General features: G+C 34.5%; 1 protein-coding gene across 2 annotated transcripts; it reads right to left on the reverse strand.

The window, feature by feature from the left end:
* Positions 1-487: 487 nt before the first annotated feature.
* Positions 488-12,741, reverse strand: LOC111013401 ((-)-germacrene D synthase). Of its 2 annotated transcripts, XM_022287837.2 has the most exons (7): positions 12,543-12,741; positions 11,916-12,177; positions 6,235-6,607; positions 2,250-2,468; positions 1,583-1,724; positions 1,229-1,477; positions 488-947 (listed from the first exon to the last, which is right to left on the reverse strand). In XM_022287837.2, exons 1-7 carry the CDS (start codon positions 12,663-12,665, stop codon positions 654-656), a joined length of 1,662 nt encoding a protein of 553 aa, XP_022143529.2. In that variant the 5' UTR covers positions 12,666-12,741; the 3' UTR covers positions 488-653. The 2 variants fall into 2 exon arrangements, with proteins under 2 accessions (XP_022143529.2, XP_022143530.2); XM_022287838.2 differs by lacking the exon at positions 2,250-2,468.
* Between the last annotated feature and the right edge of the window lie 12,330 nt (positions 12,742-25,071).

Raw genomic sequence — 25,071 nt, forward strand, 5'->3', positions numbered from 1 at the left:
AACTCAAATGAACTACTTTTTACTATCGTAAACAAGGAAATATCACTCACATGATTCTGTGTGAGAATTTGACACACACTGAAGCAGACTCTCACACATGAGATTACTGCATGCCCTTTTACTCTATCTGCTTTACACTAGTTTGCTCTCAACTTGAGTTCTAATTTAAGTATTAGAATGCATTATGTAGAACACTACATTATTGCTAAATTTTTGTGTACGTATAGCTAAGAGCTTGAAGATGAAGATGTATGTGGCACCACGTGGCGATGATCCGGAAATCGGCATCAACAATTTTCTTAGCGATTATATTTGTTCTTGTGTCACTTTATTATCTTGTTTTTATTCATTTACTTCTCATCAGTCGAGCATTTGAATTTGTGATAATTGAGTGTGGTTGAAACCTATCCACGACAACACTTTATCACTCATCATTGTATTATAACTTCATATCTACATTTCCATAGAAAATTTTTACTATAAAAACTAAACAACAAAGTAATTTATTATTAAACATTATTTTGTATTAAACTATATATAACAAAACTACTTCTAGCTACAAAGCACCAACTTGAACATAATTCAATTAGCTAAGACATATATTATCGACTACAAAGCACTGCAATAAAATCTAAAATTCAATTGGAGATGGACTAAAGAGGCACAGGATCCTTAAGCATTGAAGTAATGAAACGGTTGGTTTCTCCATTAGGAAATGTGTAACCATCTTCCTCCTTATAAAAGAAATCTGAGAGTCGATCAACATTCATCACACACGAAAGGATTGCATTTGGAAATCTGGTACATTTCATGTAGTCTTCTATTATATCTTTCCATGCTTTTATGACTTGCTTCTCTAGTTCATGTATGGCCTCTCCTTCTGATACTCCATATTGCTTCATGTAGCATTCAACAGCAGATGCAACATGACCTCGCTCTTGTTCAAACTAAAACATGAAAAATAACTCAAACATAAAATGTATTTATGAAAAAAAATACTTACAAATAAAGATAACATTTTGGTTAAATTATGGATTTCGTGTCTATGATTTAAACCTAGTTTCAATTTTGTCTTAATTAAAATTTAAACATTGTGACCAAATTAATTTTTTAAAACAACAAGGACCAGATTTGATAATTTGAGCTTTTTGAAACTAGCAAAAGTAGAAACAAAAACGGTAATCAAAAGCGAGATTAACCATGCCTTTAAAAACTCTTTCTTGTGTACCTTGTGGGAAACTATGTCGTTCATTAGCCTACCAATCACTCCTGTTGCACTAAGAAGAATAGGATCACTCTTGGCCCATTGAAAAACCTCATTGGAAGCAACATCTCCCATGCCAAGGAATGAAGCAGCTGCAAAAAGATGGTAGGAAGCTGATATACTGGCAACTTCCATATATTCTTCCATGGTTGGCACATACCCTTCATAAAACCACTTAGCTTCCGTAAAATAAGCCCTGCATTGTCTTTTCATCTGTGCCCAAAAACTTCTAAAACAAATTAGAAAGAGAATTAAGTATTTCTTATCATATAGAAAACTAATAGGAAACAATATTACAAAAAACAAATAACAACTCACTGCTTCTTTTGCACAATCCAATCCAAATGAAATATTGTTGTCCTTGCCAATATCTTGCTCAACCTCTCCATAAACTTCAAGTATGGCTCCATAAAGAACTTTCATGTAACCTGGAAGCTTGTCAATGCCATTAATATCCCACCTGAAATTGTGATGAGTATATTTATTATTGCATTTAATAGATAAGTAGAGTTCACCAAACACATTTTATCCACTAAAACACCATGTCTGATAGGAACTAATTGGTGTGTATAAACTATGTATCATGATCAAGTATAGGATTGTTTTTTTTAGTACAACATGTGGATGTGGGAGGTGGGAGATCGAATTCACAACCTCTTGGTTGGAGATATATGTCAATTACTGCTGAACTAAACTCGCTTTGGCATATTCAAATATAGGATTAAATCACTACACTAATGGTGATTGATTTATATTTAATGATTTAATGTATTCTGTAACATTTTCCGATGATAGTGTGGACTTACCGTGGGTTGAGGACTGTGTATAGACTAAAAAAGTTAATAATAATTTTCACAATCATTAATCAAGCAAAAAATCAATATTTTAAGGAGTGTTTGACTATTTGCTATATTTTCCAACACTATAAAACAAGACAAGCTTTAGTTTTAAACAATAACTTAATAAAAAAGTTGAATGACCAAACCTTTCAATTGCATCGGTGAATAGTTGAAGCTCATCCAGTGTAGCATATACATCATACATATCATCAAGAAAGGATATGAAAACAATAATTTTGACCAATATACTTCTAGCATAAGAGTATTTTGGTTCATAGAATACTCCCAATGCCCAAAAATAGCACTCCACAACTCTATTTCGTGCAAAAGACAAATATTCCATCAACTTTCGGTCCTTCAACCACCTATATACATTACACCCATAATTAGAGCTTAAATAAAATCAAAGTGCCGTCTCGTTAATTGGTTATAGTTTATGTAATTAGATGAGTAAGTTAACTTTAGCTATATAAAGTTTAGTTTCATCCACTATAATTCTAAATAGGTAAATTATGAACTAGACTAATTCATGCCATCCTTCAAAACTCTTAGAAATGACCGACTAAAATGCAGAAAATCCAACTATAAATAAAACAACGCTGTGGTAATTAATAGTGACATATCAATAATAGAAAGAATCTCATTCAACTAGATACATTGTATCAATATTCATGAGTTATATCTCAAAATTAAAAGTGGTAATAAGATCACGAGCTAGTAGCCCACTTATATTATAAACTCTTGTTAGGTTTCTTATCTTTCCAATGTGGGATCGTTATCATACTCGTTCTAGATTGTTCTTATTTTGGGTTCACTAATCTTAGCCGGATCCCATTTTTTGACTAAATGTGATGGAGAAAAAACTAGTATGAGCACAACAAAATAACTAACAGTTCTAGTTTCCAATATGAGCACCTCAATCAAGAGTCTAACTAGAAACCTTTTTTTCACCTCCCACAATTATTTTGCAAATCTCAGAACAACACAACAAATGAATTAAACGCACAGTAAACGACACAAGATCTTATATTGGTTCACCCAACTATGGCCACGTTCAGTGTGGGTTTTACTACGATCTGGAATATTACAATGGGCCTCACAAACTCTTTACAAAGTTCTATACAGATGCCTTAACAGTGACCACCTAACTTCTAAGAACTACAATAATAGGTACTTAGAAATACAAGAATGAAAAACCTCAACGAGATACGAGAATAGTTGCCGACAACACTGTACAGACTAAAAGACTCGTTCTCTACTCTCTACCACAAAAAACACTGCTTCCTAACAAATTCTGCCACTTAAAAACCATGAAATGGTGAAACTGCCGTTTATAAGTTGCATTAGCACTGGGCGCTACGAACTTTACGTTTGCCTCGTGCCCGCATTGTGACAGAGCTATGGAACTGCTTCTAGCACCACCGCGCTGTCCTCTCGGCCAATATGGCCCTGTAGCCCGCTTCTTCAATCCTATTTCATTCTTGCTTCATCTCGACTCGTTCCGACATCATTTTGGCTACATATTTCCAATAATCTCTCACTTAGAGACAATAAGACTATCTTGCCTCCCACTACAATAACAGTGTCGATCTTCTTGGGAAAGGTTCAGTTCTAACTGCACCAACAATAAGTGATCAACATCTTCTTGGTACAACCAAGGCTCTACTCCCACTACACCGATAGTGTAGAAACATCTTCTTGGCGACAATCAATGTTCCATCTGTGATCGCCCTGAGATTAGACAATCTTTTGTGGTTTTGTCTCTCAAACGTAATAGACACAACCACGTGCTTATACTCGAATTATGTGGTCCCCGACGCTTCCTTCTTCGATCGAGCCTAATGACTCCTGAAGAAAGACTTCTTTACTGATTACTTGGTCAACCCACTCAAGTTTGTTCCCATTAGAGACTTCACTCTTGACTTCAGTGCCAATTTTAGTCATTCTTCCAAGATGCTCTCTTTTGCCCATGCGATTTCATCAACTCCCCAAACAGTCTGACAATTGGAGTTATAAACTGAAAATCTACTGAACAACTCATTAAACTATTATTCTTTTTCTTTTCTCGACGTCCCAAGCTATTGAACCTAAATGGATGGCAGATTCTCCTCATATGTCTTGAATGTCATTGTTTTTTGTTCTATCATGTCTCCCACTAAACCAACACAACTTTGTGCATAATCCATCTCTCTGGTCCTTAGGTAATGCCAAATCTCGACAAATACAATGAAACTTCTCTGTGGCCAACAACCACTACCTTAGATCCTTTCATGAGTTTCCACATGTTCTTTACGAACTAACTATTATAACCATCATCATCCAGCTTCCCTGCACATGTCAAATTCATTATGAAACTTGGTATTTATCTAACATCTTGTAGAACTAGCTCGATCTTACTTTTGGTCCTCAAACAAACATCCATAATTCCTCTTGTCTTGGAGAGTCTACGCTCATCCTCACTTGCCATGATTGCCTGCAGTGGAAGACATGAATGAACTCCTATCTGATGATACGTGTATTGAAGCTGCATTGTCTATTATCCACTCTAATGACTAATCTACAGTTGTTATGTTGCTCTCAACACAAACTTGCAACACCTCCTTTAACATGAAGTTTGTAGTGACTTCCTTTTCCTGTCCTCTTTAAGCTTCCTAACGTGTTTCTTGAAGTGGCCATTCTTATGGTAATAAAAACATTCAACAATGTTGCATGCTCCCATTCTTCTGTCTACGCATCTATTGTTTACTTCCATAATCCATCTTTACTTCTCCTTTACTCTGAACTGCGAAGGCTGCTTCCATAAAATTATACATACCTGAATTGGATGTAGAGTTCTTTCCACTTCCTTTCCTGCAAATCTCCTCAACAATCGCAGTGTCACAAATCCCACAAAATTTAAAGCTTTTGTGTATGTTCTTGTAGGTCAAGTTGCCTGATTGTTGTAACTGCCTATTATTCATCAATTTCTGCCCATTCCTTACCTATTATCCTAGCTTGTCGTTCCTTCAAGATTTTGTATATCTTCTTGCAAGTCAAGTAGTCTTTCATCTGCATCTTCCAAAACCCAAATTTATGTCGTTGAATCTCATAATCCCTTCGATTTTAGACATCTCACTGAATCCTATGGCTCTAGACCTTACAGATATGATACTACTTGATGAGGAAAAGACTGCTATGCGCACAACAAAATAGCTAACAGTCCTAGTTCTAGATACGAGCACCTCAATCGATACTCTAACTATGAACCCTTTCCCCCTTTTATAGTTATTCAGTAAATCCCAAATATAAACAACATAACAAAGGAATAAAGAAAGCATAGTAAATTACACAAGATTTTATACTCGTTCACTCAACTATGGCTACGTCCAGTCTTCCGCGATCTGTAGGTTCTACTAGGATCAAGAATATTACAATGGGTCTCACAAACGCTGTACAAAGCTCTCTTTAGATGTCTCACCAATGGCCATCTAGCTTCTAAGCATTACAAAAACCTCACTGAGACATGAGAATAGGTTGGCAACAACATTGTACAGCCCGAAAGACTCGTTTTCTACTCTCTTCCATAAAAATACGCTGCTGACTAACAAATTATGCCATTTAAAAACCTAAAATATTGAAACTACCATTTTTATAAGTCGTGACAGCACCGCGACACTACAAACTTTACGTTCGTCACACGCCTGCATTGTGACAGTGTTGCGGTGCTGCTTGTAGGGCTGCGACGCTGTCCTCTAGGCCAATATAAACTTGCAGCCCGCTTCTTCGATCCTTTTTCATCCTTTCTTCGTCCCGACTTGTTCCGACATCGTTTTGGCTCTATATTCCCAACAGTATGCTCGTTTGAGCTTTTGGGCTATGATTCCATATCAATATTCATGGGGTTTCATCTCAAAATCAATTGATAACAAGATGAGTAATTTATGTCTATTATAAACCTTTGTAAGGTCCATTTTCTTTTTAGTATGAGATTGTTAACACCTAGTCACAAATCTATATGATAATCAGAATTCAATGTAATAAAACATATTTGCATTAATTATTCAAATTTAGGATTGAGTTGGTAAAATTATTTATAACAAAATTTAAAAAAAATACTAAGACGTAGGAATAACATTAAGGAAAAAAATTCACCTTGAAGCTTCAGCCAGTTCTTTTTGGTAAAGTTTTTGTAGAGCATTGAAGTCCAGCTTTGCAAAAGAGAGCAAAACATTAGTTTTCAATGGATCCTTGTCATAGAGAGAGATATAGTGCCTTGTCGTGAACCTTGGCAAAGCCTTATAGATTGGCCACTTCAAAGCATATTTAGCCTCTTCTGAAAAGGGAGAGCTAGAACTCATGGCCATTGCTTGAAGGTGAGTAGTTGTGAAAGCCAGTGCTTTATCCAATATGTTTTCTCCATTCATTCTTAAGTGGGATGCCTCATACAAACTTAATATACCACATTCATCTTTCAACATTGTTTCTTTGAAATCTCCATCTCCATTTGTAAACCGATTGAATATCTCTAATTGAAATTTACCAACGATTAAATTATAAGTTTGGTCCCTAAGCTCACAAGATTGTATCTAGATTCCTAATTAATTAAGCATTCAAAGTTGTGTTTAATAGATCATTAAAATTTAAAATATAAGCTCCTAAAGCTTCCCGTGTTTTGTTGAGTAGGTCATTGAACTTTAAAAAAATGTCTAACAATCAAGTCTCTAGACTTTCAATTTTGTATCAGATAGGTTCCCAAACTTTAAAAAGTATCAGTAAATCAAAGATCTATTAAATATAATATTGAAAGTATAAGATCTTATTAGACAAAGTTCAATAGCCTATTAGACATAATATTGAAAGTTCAGGATGTTAGAATTTAAGCTAGATTCATTCCCCAAATGCATACATGAATCTCAACATACATTAATTGTTAAGTACAAGTAAGTTAATGTTTTGAGATACATGAATGATATGTATACATGTATGCATATTTTATTTGAGTCTTTTATAGGTGTCTCTTGGGTATTATATAAAGGGATCCTTTCCCTCATTTGTAACCAAGAATAAAATTGAAGCAATTCAATTAAGAAAGAAAAGAGAACAATATTCTTCTCTTGTGTGTTCTTGATCAGTTTCATAAGAGAACAAATTTATACTCTTCAAAGTTTGTGAGACTTAGAGTGAACTTTAGTGATGGCTTATCAATGCTCCCAACAAAGTCGTATCAGAGTCAAGTTCAAAATATGTCATCCAGCAACATGATGCAGCATCAACTTTCTCTTTTTGAAGGAAGTAAGAGATGGTGGAGTCAACAAATGAAGGTTCTTTATGTATCTCAAGAGTTTTGGGATATTGTTGATAGAGAATATTTAGAGCCAAAAGGTGAGGATGATCTTTCACAACAACAACTCAATGAGTTGAGAGACCCTAGAGAAAAAGACAAAAAGACGTATTTTTTTAACTACCAAGCTGTAGATGAAAATATCTTTGAAAGAATCTCAATTGTCTCAAATATTAAAGTAGCATAAGATGCATTAGAGGGTTTTTATGAAGGAGAGAAAAAAGTATAATTGGTAGGATTGCAAGCACTTCGAGCTGAATTTGATACCATTGGAATGAAAGAAGCTAAAACTAACGAAAAATTTTTCAATCGTGTTCTAACTATTGTTAATTATCAACTGAGATCAATGGAGATGCAATTGAAGATGAAAGATTGGTACAAAAGATCCTTAGAAGCATGACCAAAAGATATGAGCACATTGTAGTAGCAATTGAAGAGCCTAAAGATTTGTCCACTCTTTCCATAAATAGCTTAATGGGATCTCTCGAATCTCATGAGCTTATATTGAAGTGATTTGATTCTACTCCTTCAGAAGAAGCTTTTCATATGCAAACTTCTTCTAGAAAGAGATCTAACGAAAGAAGAGGTGGACGCAGTGGTCAAGGAAATGGAAGGTCCAACGACTTTGAAAGTTTTGAGTCAGAGATAACAAATAATCAAACTTCTTCAAATAGAGGAACAAGAAAAAGTTCAAGCTAAGGAAGAAGTATAGGTAGAGTTGAGGAGATTTTTCTCACATACAATGCTTCAATTGTAGACGCTACGAGCACTTTCAAACAAACTATTGGTCTAAAAAAACTAATTCTAATCAGATAGAGATCACTCTAATGCATGAACAACAAGATAATGATCGAAGCAATATTTTCCTCGCACAATCTTTTGAGTGGTTGGCAAATAATCATTGATGTGTGTTATGTTCTAGTACTCAGACACAATCTTTCGAGTGGTTGGCAACTTCTATTAAGAGGACATGATGTTATGTTCAAAGATAGCATATGCGAAGTCAGAACCAAGAATGGAAGTCTCATAACAAAGGTACACATGACTCACAACAAAATGTTTCCAATCAAAATGTACTATGAGAAGCTTCTTTGTTCTGAGACTTTAGTAAAAGACACTCGATGACTTTGGCATTATCGGTATGGGCACCTGAGTTTTGACACTTTATCTAACATGTGTTAACAACATATGCTGAGAGGAATACCAAATATTAAAAGGAAAGATCAACTTTGTGAAGTATGTATTTTGGTAAAGTGCCATCGAAATTCATTTCTGACAGGAGGTTCTTGGAAAGCATCAAAAAGCTCGAGCTAGTCCATACAAACTTATGTGTACCCATGCGAACTACTACACTTGGAGGTAATCGTTATTTTTTCACATTTATTGATGACTATATTCGGAATACATGGATTTAGCTATTAAAAAAAAGTTATACTTTCGAGTATTTCAAAATATTCAAGACAATGGTTGAAAATGAAATCAACTTGAAACTGAAAATGTTGTGTTCTAATCGTGGAGGAGATTATATTGCTTTTGAATATTTTTTTGAAGAAAAATGGAATCAAGTATCAACAGACTATTCAAAGAACTCCTCAACAAAATGGAGTTCGAGAGAAAAGAGAACAATAATGGAGCTTGCAAGAAGTGTGTTGAAGGCCAAAATCTTCCAACTGAGTTTTGGAGAGATGTAGTGACCTGAGCTGTTTATCTCTTAAATCGAGCTACAACAAAAAATGTGCAAAGTCTTACTCCTCAAGAAGCATGGAATAGATTAAAGCCAACTATTAGTCACCTAAAAGTATTTGGGTGCATTGATTATTCTCACGTATCTAATGGAAAATGAGGTAAACTAGATGATAAATCAGAAAAATGCATTTTCTTTCGGTAGAGTGAGAACTCCAATGTTTATAGATTATTCAATCCTAGAAGCAAGAAAATCATTATTAGTCAAAATCCAAAGAAGCAAAATTTTTAAATGGGATGCAACAAATGAAGAAAACTACAATTCGTTACTTGTTGACATGAATGACAAACGAATTACTAAAGACTTGGAACTTAAAGAGACTCAACCCAGTTGCCTCATCTTCATCTCCACTTTCCACAAGTGATGAATTAACTCCACCAAGGAAGATAAAGAATATTCAAGAGATCTATAATGGTTCAAGAAGAACGCTTGAAGATGATCATGCTGATTTTACTTTATTTGTAGATGTTGATCCTTATACTTTGACGAGACAATTCAAGATGAAAAATGAAAGTTTCAACGGATTAAGGGATTGATGCAATTAGAAGAAATTAGACATGGGAGTTAATCAAACTAACAGAGAATAGAAAAACTCTGAGTCAAATGGGTCTACCGGACGAAACTAAAGCAAAATGGTGAAGCAGAGAAATTCAAGGCAAGACTCGTCGTTAAGGGTACAAGAAAAAGTATGGTGTTGATTATGAAGAAATTTTTGCACCCGTGACTGATCACTTGGAGACTGTTCGATTGATTCTAGCGCTTACAATACAAAATGACTGGAAAGTATGCCAAATGGATGTCAAGTCATATTTTCTAAATGGGTACTTGGATGGAGAGACATATGTTGAGCAACCCTTAGAGTTTGTTTGTTTTTTGGGAATGTAGATGCCCGGTATCTTCACATGTCTGGAATCTCATATGCTCGGAATTTTAAATGTCTAGAATTTCAAATAACCACGTTTGTTTTGTAGGAAAATTTATAAGGATACCTATGAATATTTTTTATAACCATCTTTGTTTTTCAGGATTTATTCATGGGAATATTGTAAATTTTATGTAATGTTCCAAAAATGCCCTTAGCGGTCGTCATATAATTTCTATGTTAAATTTAATACTATTTGAATTCATATAAAAATTGTACTTTTATTAGTTTAATATTATATTTTTATGTCAGTTTTAGTTTATGTTTGGTGACTATTGGAAGAGTAAAATAAACGAAAGATTGCACCCTAGATTTGAATTAAAAACAAGCTAAGATATTATACTATTGACTAATGTTTATTTTATATCTAAACGTAGCATATAAATAAAATTATATTTAGAAATTTATCAATGAATTAGCGCATACATTTATTTTTAAAATAAGATAAATAAATGAGAAATAAATATTATTGATGAAAAAATATTATAGAATAAAAACGATGAGGAACAAAATTGTCAAAAGAAGATGCCCTCAACACGGGAATCTTAGAAACCCATGTTACAGGAGGGCAACTAAAATTGCTCAGATGCCTCCCGTATAGGCATCCTAGGATGTCCGGGCATCTAAGAATGCCCGGGAATCCAACATTCCTATCAAACAAACACGGGCATCTGGATGACCATCCCAAGGGAATCTGAAATTCCCATGAAACAAACGGCCCCTTTGTTTTATAAAGATTGGAGATTAGAATATGGTGTGTCGACTGGAAAAAAAAACATTGTACAAGCTCAAGGAAGCATTAAGAGCCTGGTACAATTGATTGATTTCTTCCTCAAGAATAATTTCAAAAGATGTCCATATGAACATGCTCTCTACACCAAATAAGACAAAAATGGTAATTTATTGATCATTTATTTCTATGTTGATGATTTAATATTTTTGGAAACTTCAACCATGATGCTTAAAGAGTTCAAAGAGGGCATGAAGAAATAATTTGAGATGACCAATCCGAGCTTATTTACTTTCTTGGTATTGAAGTTAAGCAAAGTGATATTGAGATTAATATTTCTCAAAAGAAGTATACTAAGACTTAGCTGTTGAAGTTCAAAATGGAGAAAGCTTATCGTGCCAGTACTCCAATGGAAGTAGCTATGAAATTAAGAAAGCATGATGAAAGTGAAGATTTTGATGCCACCATCTATAGAAGTTGTTCGAAGTCTAGTGTATTTTACTACAACTAGACCTGATCTTAAGTGGAAATGAAATTTGTTCTCAGTCATATTTTCCTTATTTGTAACCAAAAAAGAAAAGTGAAGGAATTAAATCAAGAAATAAAAGAGAACAATATTTTTCTCTTGTGTATTCTTGAGTTTCCTTAATCTCTTCAAAGTTTGTGAAATTTAGAGTGATGAATTTTAGTGAGGACTTATCAAACGCTTCCAACATAGGAGGTTGACTTATCAAACGCTACCAACATAGGAGGTTTAAACTTAGGTGACCTATTTTGTGAAAGTTTAGAAATCAAACTTATAATCTAATCTTTACCAAACAAATCAAATCTCTCAATTTCTTATAGAAGAGTAACTCCTGAAAAAAAAATGTTGATCGAGAAACGACTTATTAGACATTCTTATAAAGTTTAATAACCTATTAGACATTTTATTGAAAGTTTAGGATCTTTAAACTCAAGAACACTCAAAGTAATTGAAAACTCTAAAAGTTTAGAAATCAAACTTAATTATAATTTAATCTTTACTAAACAAATAAAATCTCTCAATAGAAGAGTAATTCTTCGAAAAAAAATAATTGTTCGAGGAACGACTTACCACATGAAACAGAGTAACCTTGTTGTCTAAGCAATCGAAATCTAAGAGCAACAATGTAAATATCTTCATCATCATCAAGATTGCAAGAATCATTTTGCATGTGCTCTAGAATTTCATTAATTTCTCCTTCAAAGTGGTAAGATATGCCAAGGCGCTGGATTGAATCAATCAAACTTAATTTTTCTGAACACTTTTCAGTCGCTTCAACCATTCTTCTCACTTCTTCTTTCTGTTCTTCAAGTTGTTTCCTCATCACGTCGTCCTAGTTTTCCATAATATTCATGTATTAGGCTCACATGCTGAGAATATATAAATTACAAACCAAAAATTTTTAAGTCCACCTAGTTTCTTTTATATTATGTTTCATATTTCAAAATTTCCCAAATTTTTGACTTTCATAAGGCATATCAAATACTTACAAATACTTATATAAAACATATTCTATTTTTCTTATTGAAAAAGGTTGAAGAAAAATGGAAGAAGAAGAGAGAGAGAAAAATAATGACCCAGTACACATTTTTGTTCTGTGTGTAATCGAAAAAAGAAATATGAAACAAAGATGCTTTATCAAATAAAAATCAAAATATGGAAAATAGAACGTTTCAAAACATAATTATATATATATACCAGAACTGTGTTGACAGGAGAGGAAAGAAAATAATCTCCCCAAAGACTTGGTTCAAAGTTTGCAGATCGACGACGAAGAACACCATCATTGGAATAGCCATCATTTGGTGCCATGGGATTCATTCTTTTTATGAAGCTTGATGTTGGAGAATGAATCAACACAGATTTTCACTTCCTCTGTGACAATGAGTGATAAGAGGTTAATGGCAATAGTATTTTATAAGCTTAAATTTGGGAAGTTTAGACTTTTTTTAGGGGGTGTGTAATAGATCCTCAAACTTTAAAAGTGTTTGATAAGTTTTTCAACTTTTAATTTAGTGTTTAATATATCATCCGACTCATTTGACATTTTTTTAAAATTAGGATTATTTAAAAACAAAATTGAAATGTCAGAGTCCTATTATACCCAAACTTTAATCGTGTATCTAATAGTTTCATAAATTTTAGAAAATGCCGAATATGTTAAGGACCTATTAGACACAAAATTGAAAGATTTTCATGATCCAATAGATACAAAACTAAAAATTAAGAGTCAAAACGAGCGTAACTCAATGGTAATTAGCATATATGTCCAATCAAGAGAGATTATTTTAAAGTTCAGGAACGTTAGATAAATAATAATTAAAAGTTTAAAATTTATTAGATATCTTTTAAGATTCAATAATCTATTATTTTACGTATTTATGAGTCAGATGCATGGAATATTATATTAGTGGCCGGCTATTGATCAAAACCTGATGAGACCTTGCGAAATAATGAGAATCGGTGTTATGGTGATGCCACGAGATGATGATTTATTATATATAGAATAATAGATCGTAGACCTATTAATTGATCATATATTCAACATATCTATTAGAATATCAATACTTCTTCCATCGTTAAGGGCCAGACAAAATATGCCGTGGCTTGTTCAAATCTTGTAAATTATTGATTTTTTTTTTGGCAATTTCTACCAAATAAAGTTTTTTAAAAAATTAGTAGGTAAGAAATGATATGATATGATAACTATTTTATGTTGGAAAGTGATTGAGTACTATATCGAACGGTATGCTAACTACTACACATAGGAGCATTGTTTACCTTTTTTTTTTCAATGCGTTTTTCCTAACTAGTACCTAATATAGTTGTTATCGGTAAAAATAAAGTGTCATGCATCGTAAAGCCAATCAAGCCATGCTTGCCAGGTCAAGAAAACTCGTATCAATGAATCGAATTTGTTGAATAAGTAGTATTTATTCATTAGATAAACCGACCTAGAACTGTCAAGCACACTGGGAATGGGGTCGAGTACTCTTGAACGTCCCGTACAGAGGACAGCTAACGAGCAATGTTCTAGCACCCTATACCAAATCCGCGTTACGCCTTAGAAGACCACTCAGGATGCAACGATGTTCCCCTGACCGTAGTATAATGGTAAGTAGAGAATATTGGTGGTCCTCATAGATCCTTGATGCGACATATCGCTCCCTTGCAGAAGCTGAGAGAATGGGGAACTTCATTCCTAGACAAGCCTTTCTATCTTTCTCTCCATATATAAGGAAGAGAAGAACCCAAATGGAGGTAAGCCACATTTTTTACACACCTTCTTTTGATGAGTCGACACACACTCTAAAGAAGTCTTTCATCATTGAGATTTATGCTTTTTTATTCTTTATGCTCCATACCCGTTTGTCCCTACTTTAGTTCTAACTTAAGTATCGGAGTGCATTCGGCAAAGCACCACACAACTGGTGCAAGATTTCTGTGTGTGCAGCTAGATGAAAGCATACGTGGCACCTACATGTTACCTACGTGAGCCTCACCCATAAATCGGCATCAACGATTGGCACCAACTGTAGGGAGCGAGTTGATAGCTAAACAACTCTACTCTCTTTCAACCATTGAGATTAGGGATGATCTGTGAGCGAGATACTTGCCCTGTGGAAAGGACGACCCTAGGGAGACTCACGTTCGCGAAGAGACCACCCAGGAGGAGCCCAAACTCGAAGGGAGGAACACCGCGGTTGTTGTTAGGGTTGATTTTTTACTGTAGAAACATGTGTCGATAGCCCTGTTTGACCACGTTTTTGACCCATTTCCCATTATTATTTACCAAAAAGAACCACATATTCTTAAAGTAGAACTGGAATGCCCTGCATTACCTTTAACAGTATATTTGTAAACAATAACAGTATATTTGTAAACAAATCTGAAAATTTCATATGTATATTTCTTCCATCTTCCTCCAAGAATATTTGTAAACAAATCTGAAAATTTCCTCTCAATCATCTATCCTATGTTTTAAATCACACTTTAGAGGAGTTGTGATTGCTTTTCCAAGTCCCTTCAAGGATCGTTCATTGCGGTTTTGTCTTTTCGGTAAGAACGGTTTCTTTTAGTCTAGTTTTGTAAGTAGATTTTTCCTAATAATTTTTATAGAACCTAAGCATGTTCATATCCATTTTCTAAGGTTTCCATCATCATTTCAAGCTCTCTTAGTTGCTGGAAAATTTCCTCTTTTTATTCTTTACTGTAGAGAGGAAAACGCACTAATAGTAAGCATCATTCTTCCTTGTGTAGATTATTTTAAGGGTTCACTATTAGGATAAAATAGGTACTGTTTAGGCCTTATTTTTGTTGATTTGAGATCTGAAAATCAGAATTTAAAAGGTCCTAAAAATGTTCATAAAATTGCTTCATAACGGTTTTTAACGGTTTATGTTATTTTCATAGTTTTAGCTTGTTTAGTATCAAATTTTGGATTGTTAATTCTGAATTTTTGAGACCATGACCAGCACCTTTAAACTAACCTAAAATGTATTTGAATGTATTAAAATTGATTTTTATGATTAGTTTTACCTACGGTTTAAAATTGTGAAAACTAGTGCTATGTGTTTTCTCTAGTTTTTTTGTAAATTTGCAAAATCAGTAAATTATTTTTATCGATATTATAGTATATAAATCAGAGGCTAATATGAAGATTTAAAATTACTTTTCACAAATTTATATATATATTTTATGATTATTATGGACTAAGTTAATTATTAAGGGATTTCTACTAGTAGAATAGTGAACATATCTAGTTATGAGAACTTATTGGAGAAAGCTTAGTTTAGGTAATTGAGTCCTAATTTTAGTTGTGTTAATTGTTATTAGGAAGCTTTAAGGAATTTCTTTTAGTTTGCGAAGTTCAGGTAAGTGGATTCTATCATAAGTTACCGCCTTGTATGTTTTGTTGTATTATTGTTTGATTGTAAGTGAATTATGTTATGTGTTGCATTGTTTTGTTATTGAATTTTGTTATTCATGTTGCTTAAATATATTTTGTTATTGAATGGTGATGGTGGTTAAATTTTATGTATTACAAAGCATGTTATGATTGTATGGCTTTCTCATGTCATTTTAAGTATGTTTAATAGCAAATCATGTTTAGGTAAAGCATGACATAATGTGTGATGCATTGCATTCGTAGTGAAGTTAGTAGTCTTATGTGTCATGGATTTAGATAAGATGAATGTTATGCATGAAATACCCAAATTAAGCAGTTATGTTATGCAGCTAGATGTATGATATGACATGTCGGGTTTCTACTAAAGGCTGGACCTTAGGAAACAAATTAGTTCATGTTAATGATATTTATGGGGGGTAATTACCCTATAAATATTACATGCGGAATTGACGGTTATGTTATGGGGTATTTCTGTATAGCATGACTCCAAATTAAGGATTTAGATATGTAAGTTTATGCTAGCAAGCACAAGTATGTTAAGTTAAGTTGTTCGTTGGTTTATATGTTAGGTTGAGGTATGCATGCATATAAGCATGATGTGTGTTTGTGCATCAAAGGTTCCTTATGATGGGAACTACTTACTGGGTATTTTTTTATACTCATACCATGTTGTTTCAATTTTTTTACAGATAGTTATATAGTTGACGAGAATAACGTCGATGATGACCTGGGCATTGACGAGGAGGAGATATGAGACACAGTTGAATTTTATTTATAATCTATACTTTTAATTATGACTATACCACATTTTTACTTGTTTTATTTAAGGATAATAACTTTGTGATTTCCGCTGCTAAAGATTTATAAGTTAAGTCTTATTAAGTTATCGTTTTCATTTTTAGATGAAAATACAAGTTTTTATCTTATTTTATTTTAATGAAATTATGTTTTATGAGTAATTATCTTAATATTATATTATTAATGACATATAAAAATTGGGGTCATTACAATAACATTCATAGATTATTTCTGCATAAAAGTCAAACTATGGTACTTTAGGAAAAATATGAGATAAATGCGGTCAAAGTTGGAAGAAAATAACATAATTATTATTTTTTTTTTTTTGCAGAATTGCGCCCGGCGCATTTTTGGAGGGCAATTTGTCAAAACTAACGTTTTGATTAATGAAGGGCACGAAGGACATTTCTCACATGTTCAAAACCGTGAGTCCAAGTCCAAGTGAGGTGGTTAGGTGAATCTCAACCCTTTTCCACCTAAAATGGAGGGGGTTTCAACCAACTTATGGTGTTATAAAAGGAAGTCATCCATCCCTCAGCAAATCATCCCTTCCAAACTTCATTTCATCTTCGTTTAGATACTCTCTAGTTGTAGAACACGTTTTTAGGGTTTATGTTCATGTTCTAGTTGTTCATTTCTTCGTTTTTCACGATTTTACCTTTCGTATTGTTTTTAATTCGAGTTCTTAATTCCGTTCTTTGTTCATTCTGTTCTTTTAAAGTTCTTTAGCGAGTTTCAACTCCCTTCACGCTCGAAAGAGAAGAGGGTCAAGCTAGAACTCATTGTACAGCTCATTTATTCATTTAAATTCAATGAAAAATACTTTTTTTATGTTTTTGTGCATTTACTTTCATTTAATTATGTTCTAAATTACTTATCAACCTCTTTGTGAAATGTCTTAGTCAAATGATTTGATTTTCAACACGCACAGGATTTTGGCCAGATTGCGCCTGGCACTTTTTTGGGTTGGTTTCTAAAAACTTCTCTTTACGTCTTTTTTCCATTTGCCCGATGGGAACTTGATTTATACACCAAAGCCCAACCTTGGGAAATGTGAGTGAGGTAAAATAATAGGAAACCAATATGGGATGTGACTTAGGAATAAAAGCATAAAACATGGTTCTAGGTATAGGCCCTCTGACCCATAATGCAAATGAGTTGGTAGATATTCTCTAGGATTGTAATCACACATAGGAATATGATTGTAGGTTACCCTAGCCTCTGCATCAACCAAAAGCGGTAGTGAAAGAGTAAAACTCAAATCCCAAGAAAATCCAGGAATTGCACCTGGTGCATTTTTCCAACATAGTGTGCTTTCCATGTTTTGCATCAAAACTAAGGTAGGAGACAAGGAGGTTGAGTTTCATCAAATTGCTTGTAAGTTAAAACCCGAAACGACAACATTTCATCACATTTTTCTTCCTAAATCACAATTGCATATTTGGACCATTTCACTACATTACTTGATTTTGAAAAGCAACAAATCCCTGAGGATTCGACTTTGGATTACTTCCGAGTATTACTTGTGACCGTGTGCGCTTGCACGAGTCTCTAATCTTTTTAAAGGTAGAGAAAGTTCCAACAGTTGTCCCACCGAAGAGCTATAGCTTGTACCCTCTTGATTGAAGACCAGAAAGTCAGCATTGGGAAAAAGATAGGGCCAACAAGAAAGAAAGCCTCATAAAATTTCTAAGAAATAACGTAGATGTCTTTGCATTAGTCGCACAAGGACATGCTGGGAATTGACCCAAAAGTCATGGTACATAACTTTAACGTAGACCAGAAGTATAAACTTGTGAAAAAAGAAGTGATTATCCGTGGACGCTAAACATAGCAAAACCATCATGGCGAAAGTCGAGTAGCTTCTGAAAGGCAACTTTATATGCAAATTAGACTACCCGCATAAGCTTTTCGGTGTCGTCCTTGTTAAAAAGGCCAACGGAAAATGGTGGGTATGCATCAACTTCACAAGTCCAAATAAGGCCTACACTAAGGACAACTTCCCCCTCTCCCAGATATATCAGATGGTCAACACAATGGTTGGCCACAAAATACTCACGTTCATGGACGCATACTCTGACTATAACTAGATTAGAATGCACGTCCTGAACCAAGAACACATCTCTTTCATAATGGACCAAGGGCTCTACTACTGTAGAGAAATGCCCTTTAGTTTGAAGAATACCGAGGCCACCGACCAAAGGATGGTGTACAAAATGTTCATCAAACAGTTAGCCCGAAATATGGAGGTGTACATGTACCATGAGGCAGACCTCAGCGAAATCTATGAGGTACTGAGAAAAAGTACAACATGAAGCTGAACCCCAACAAGTGCGCTTTCGGTGTCACCTTAGGGGAGTTTCTCAGCTTCATCGTCCATTAGCGTAAGATAGAAGTGAACGTAAATAGATATAAACGATTCTAGATATGAAATCCCCTAAAAACTTAAAACAGCTGCAAAGCATTAACAGCAAGATTGCTACTATGAGACGCTTTATATCCTGGGCCACTAATAAGTCCCTCATCTTCTTCAAGATTGTAAGGAAGGGCACCTAATACGAGTTGATGAATTACTCCAAGGTCACCTTCATTTAGCTAAAGAAATATCTCGCAGTGGCTGCACTCCTATCAAAACCTAACGTCGGCGACGAGTTTTACTAGTACCTAACAACATCCAACATCGCGGTCAGCTCAGTGCTTGTTAAAGATGAAGGCAGCCACGAGGTCTCTATATACTACACCAGTAATGCAATACTCGACATGGAGACGTAGTACCCGCAAGTAGAGAAGTTTGAATTTGTGCTCGTCACCTCAGCGTAGCGATTGTAGCTCTACTTCCAAGCATATAAGGGAATCGTTTTAATGACTTTTCATTTGAAGCAGGTTTTGTAGAAGCCTAAAGAGCCCGAGAGGCTGCTGAAGTGGGCGATAGAGCTTAGTGAGTATAATGCTAAAATGATGCTTGAGGGGATGGCTGAAAATGGAGACCCCGAGAGCTTGTACCGCGGACACCTCCTCTGGATCCTGTTCGTGGACAGATCGTCCAACGAGAAAGGATGTGGGATGGGTCTCCTACTCAAATCCTTTGACAGCAAGTGCTTTGAATACGACCATGATTCTCCTTTTGGGGCTCGAACAATGAACCCGAATATGACGTGCTTATAGCGAGACTAAGGGTTGCTAGAAAAATTGGCGTTTAAGCCTTGTCGATACTCAGCGACTGTTAGCTAATCGTCAACCAAGTCTTGGACGAGTACCAAGGAAAAGACGAAAGAATGACAACCTAACTGGCCAATGTGAGAAGCTTAACATCCTCACATAAGAAGGTAATTAGATAGAGATACTACTAGCCAACCCTATAAGAAGATGTCAAATTGTTCACTTGAAGGTGTGACCCCTGCCAAAGGGTCGCCCCTGTCCCAAGGCAACCACCCAAGCCGCTGACAAGCATAAGGTGATCAACTTTGTATATAGGAACAGTGGGGTCTCGACTTGATCGACCTTCTATCACAAGGGAAGAGAAAAACCAAATACACAATGGTAGCAGTCGACTGCTTCACCAAGTGGGCAGAAGCAGAACACTTAGCTACCAATCACCGAACAAAAGGTGATCAACTTCGTATATAGGAACATAGTATGCTGATTCCAGATACCCTATGTCCTGGTATATGACAAAGGGCGGCAATTCGACAACACGAATTTCAAGACATTCTACTTAGACCTATGCATCAAGCCCCACCTCTATCGCCTGCTCACCCCCATGCTATGGGCCGATATTAAACCGACCCATAGTTGACAATCATGTCATAATTCTATTCAATTTAACTGAATATTTAACGGTCTAGACTTAATTGTGACACATTCCAAAGTTTAGGGACTAAATCGTTATTTTTAAAAGTTTAAAGACTAAATCAATACTTTTGAAAGTTTAGTTAACTCGAGTGAAATTTGTTGGGATTTTCTCTACTTTTAAAAAGATTAGAGACTCGTGCAAGCGCACACGGTCACAAGTAATACTCGGAAGTAATCCAAAGTCGAATCCTCAGGGATTTGTTGCTTTTCAAAATCAAGTAATGTAGTGAAATGGTCCAAATATGCAATTGTGATTTAGGAAGAAAAATGTGATGAAATGTTGTCGTTTTGGGTTTTAACTTACAAGCAATTTAATGAAACTCAACCTCCTTGTCTCCTACCTTAGTTTTGATGCAAAACATGGAAAACACACTATGTTGGAAAAATGCACCAGGTGCAATTCCTGGCTTTTCTTGGGATTTGAGTTCTACTCTTTCACTACCGCTTTTGGTTGCTGCAGAGGCTAGGATAACCTACAATCATATTCCTATGTGTGATTACAATCCTAGAGAATATCTACCAACTCATTTGCATTATGGGTCAGAGGGCCTATGCCTAGGACCATGTTTCATGCTTTTATTCCTAAGTCACATCCCATATTGGTTTCCTATTATTTTACCTCACTCACATTTCCCAAGCTTGGGCTTTGGTGTATAAATCAAGTTCCCATCGGCCGAATGGAAAAAAGACGTAAAAAAGTGCCATGCGCAGTCTGGCCAAAATCCCGAGCGTGTTGAAAATCAAATCGTTTGACTAAGGCATTCCACAAGGAAGTTGATAACTAATTTAGAACATAATTAAATGAAAGTAAATGCACGAAAACACAAACAAAGTATTTTTCATTGAATTTAAATGCATTACTAAGCTGTACAAGGAGTTCTAGCTTGACTCTCTTCTCTCTCAAGTGTGAGGGGAGTTGAAACTTGCTAAAGAATTAAAAAAAAACAGAATGAACAAAGAACAGAAGTAAGAACTTGAATTAAAAGCAATACGAAAGGTAAAAGCGTGAAAAACAAATAAATGAACAACTAGAACATGAACATAACCCCTAAAAACGTGTTCTACAACTAGAGATCATCTAAAAGAAGATGAAATGAGGCTTGGAATGGATGATTTGCTGAGGATGAATGACTTCCTTTTATGCACCATAGGTTGGTTGAAACTCCCCTCCATTTTAGGTAGAAAAGGGTTGAGATTCACCTAACGACCTCACTTACACTTGGACTCACGGTTTTGAACATGTGGGAAATTTCCTCCTTGCACTTCATTAATCAAAACATGCGTTTTGACAAATTGTCCTCCAAAAATGCGCCGGGCGCAATTCTGCAAAAAAACAGAATTCTGATATTTTCTTCCAACTTTGACCGCATTTATCTCATATTTTTTCTAAAGTACCATAGTTTGACTTTTATATAGACATAATCTATGTATGTTCTACTTTAAGAATATGTGGTCCTTTTTGGCCAATAATAATAGGAAATGGGTAAAAAACGTAGTCAAACGGACTACCGACACATGTTTCTGCAGTAAAAAGTCAACCCTAAACAAAATTACATTGACAAAATGTGTATTTTAACAAAAACTAAGCAATTTATTATTAAATATTATTTTGCATAAATATATATAACAAAACTACTGCCAACCATTAGCCACAAACACTACAACTATTAAGGATTTCCCCAACCTTTAAAAACATCGGGTGAAGCCAGCCAAAACATCGGGAAGTTGTTTTCCCGATGAAAGAATATTGGTCGGATAAATCGTCGGTAATCCTCCAAAACGTTGGCATAAAATCCGGCCTGTTAGAAAAGGTTGGAAAAATATTATATTCCCAACATATCCTTGAAAATATTAGGATTTATTCTCTTCCGATGTTACATATCGTTGAAAACATTAGGATTTATTCTCTGCCGATGTTTTCTGAAAACATTGGGATGTTGAATCTGTTCCAATTTATAAGAAAAGCTAAAAATCTCGATGTTTTTGCAATGTTGGAAATGGATATTTTCCATATGTTTCCAAAGAAACGTAAGAGCAAATGAAAAACGAACCATTGAATTAAGAATTTCTCCCCACGTTTTTCTTGAAAAGCATTGGATCCTACTAATTACAATCCCAACGTTATTGAAAGTAATAATAAGAAATTCATCCAACACTAATTTTAGTTGTCTACCGACTTGATATATATATCCAAATCGTACATTGTTTTGGAATATCAAACAATGTGTTCTTACAAATTATTTGAATTCAACAAATAAGTTAAAAAAAATACAACTATATTAAGTACACAAGACACTTGGATAATAGTAAATATCAGCAGTTGTCTAACATGGTGAAGGCTCGAAGAATAGTAACATTAAAAGTACCTGAAAAATCAAAACAAAACTATTAGGAAGAGCTTGTAACGTTCAATCGTTTTCAAACCAACTTGCGAGTGGGGATGACAAATTTGTAAAGTTTACTCATGTGGGGATTGGTCAAAAAGTTATATTAACTTTGTTGTGTGAATTTGACTTCTAAACATTAATGGGCAGGAAGCATTAAAATTTGAGTTTGGAAACATGTTATTTTTAGGAATTTTAAGATTCACAAGGAGAAGGAAGCTATTTGTGTTATAGGCTTGTTGGGTTTGTAAAGAGTGCAATCAAAGTTCACATTGGTTAAGGAAAGGGGTGATCTGTGGTATATAAGGGAGGACAATTATCTCCATTGGTATGAGGCCTTTTGGGTGGAATCAAAAGCAAAGTTGTGAGGACTATATTCAAAGCGGACAATATCATACTATTGTAGAGATATTCGGGGTACGGGAGGTGCCCTTGTCCTTAATAAGGCTTAGCAAGAGCAAACCACGAATTCAATCTTAATACAACGCATGTACTTGAATGGTGGGTTTGTGGTTTGTAAACCTACCAACACTACAACAAATTCGCCTTTTTATGACGGGCATTGTCCGACATTAACAAGTAACCATGTCGGTCAGTGACCGACATCTATTCGAGTGTCCTTGTTTCTTTTTCATGACGGACAGTTTTAATGTCGGGCATTGCCCATCCTGTAAATCTTCTATTTCATGACGGGCCGTCATGGAAGGATAACAATGATGGGCGGTGACCGACATCTTTACGAGTGTCCTTGTTTCGTTTAATTTTGCATGGCGATTTTTACCCGCCATTATATGTGCGACATTGTTTGTACGTCATCGTTTGTGCGTCATTGTTTGTACGTCATCATTTGAGCGTCATTGTTTGTACGTCATTGTATCTACGTCTCGTATGTGCGTCGTGGAATGACTATATTTCATGACAGACATTGACCGTCATTATTTCGTAAATAATTTAATTAAAAAAATAGTTGGTTGCCGCGACGTGGCTAACCAACTATATTTCCTTCAGACCTATGATAATATTTCAATATTGCAATTAAAATTAGCTAATTAATATGCAACTAAAACTCTTAACACGTTCATATCAAATGCAATATCTATTCTAAATCTCAACTCAAAAACTAGCCTTAGACTCAAAACACACAAATAATAAAAAGTACAAATTTCAACATGACCTCTCCACTTTAAAATATATAACTCAAAACTAACCAACCATATATCTCCTTCCAACCTAATCGCACAAAGTAATATCTCAATATTATTGCAACTCAAAAATTAATATGTAACTAAAACTAACTATTTCAACATCACGATCTATTTGAAAAACTTAACTAAAAAACTAACCTTTAGATTCAAAACACAAACAATAAAAAAGGTACAAATTTCAACATGACCTCTCCCACTCTAAAATAGAACTCAAAACTAACCAACCAATATATCTCCTTCGCAGTTATTGACACAAAAACTAACTTTAAACTTAAAACACAATTATTTAAGAGTTGATCAAACAAGTACAAATTTCAACATGACGTCTCTACTTTAGAATAACTCAAAATTAACTTGGAAAACAATAATATACTACATTCAGCAACAATCAAACACTTCTATATTAACACACATCTACACATAAACAAATAGGACCGCCCGTCCCTCAAACAAAACTACATTCAGCATAACAATCCAAACTTCTATATATTATAAAGAAGACCAAGTATTTCAAATCTGCTAAGTACTATTACAGAAAGTAACCCTAACCAAATACTTACATCAAATAAAAGTAATGAATCCATCGGTACTACACAAAATCGTCCAACAAATGAAGTCCATTTTATTCGAACTTCGTCGATTTCTTCTTGTTTGTAGGCTTTTTTTTTGTATTAAACTACAAAAAAAAAGATAATACTGATTAATATAAGGATAAAGCATATATAAACACATAAAGGTATATGATAATACGTACAAGTTCAGTTATGGGAGTATGAGGATTCTGCACTATTTCTCGTATATACTTTTGCAAATAATACCCACACTCGATAGAACCTAGTTGCCGAGGACACTACATATAGAAAATTTGAAAAATAACATAGAAAGGATTTCAATGCAAATTTGAGCATATTTTAAATGTAATCAAATGTAAGTTTACCTTCACATGTTTCCAAATTGTAGTATTGCTACAATGTTAAATAGAGTGTTGAGCTTGCCATATTTTCAATGATCTAAATAACTTGAAACATTAGAATGACATAATTATAAAAATTATAACTATAAGAATTCAAGGCACCTAC

This window comes from Momordica charantia (assembly GCF_013281855.1).
Source record: "Momordica charantia cultivar OHB3-1 chromosome 10 unlocalized genomic scaffold, Mcharantia_2.0 BLBB01000010.1, whole genome shotgun sequence".
NCBI lineage: Eukaryota > Viridiplantae > Streptophyta > Magnoliopsida > Cucurbitales > Cucurbitaceae > Momordica > Momordica charantia.

Excerpts from the sequence above, each read along its gene's own strand:
- LOC111013401 (XM_022287837.2), bottom strand. The coding sequence starts at position 12,665 with ATGAATCCCATGGCACCAAATGATGGCTATTCCAATGATGGTGTTCTT. Across the intron at positions 1,478-1,582 it reads TGGATTGTGCAAAAGAAGCA|ATGAAAAGACAATGCAGGGC; the intron begins GTGAGTTGTTAT and ends TTTTGGGCACAG. Across the intron at positions 948-1,228 it reads ACGACATAGTTTCCCACAAG|TTTGAACAAGAGCGAGGTCA; the intron begins GTACACAAGAAA and ends TTCATGTTTTAG.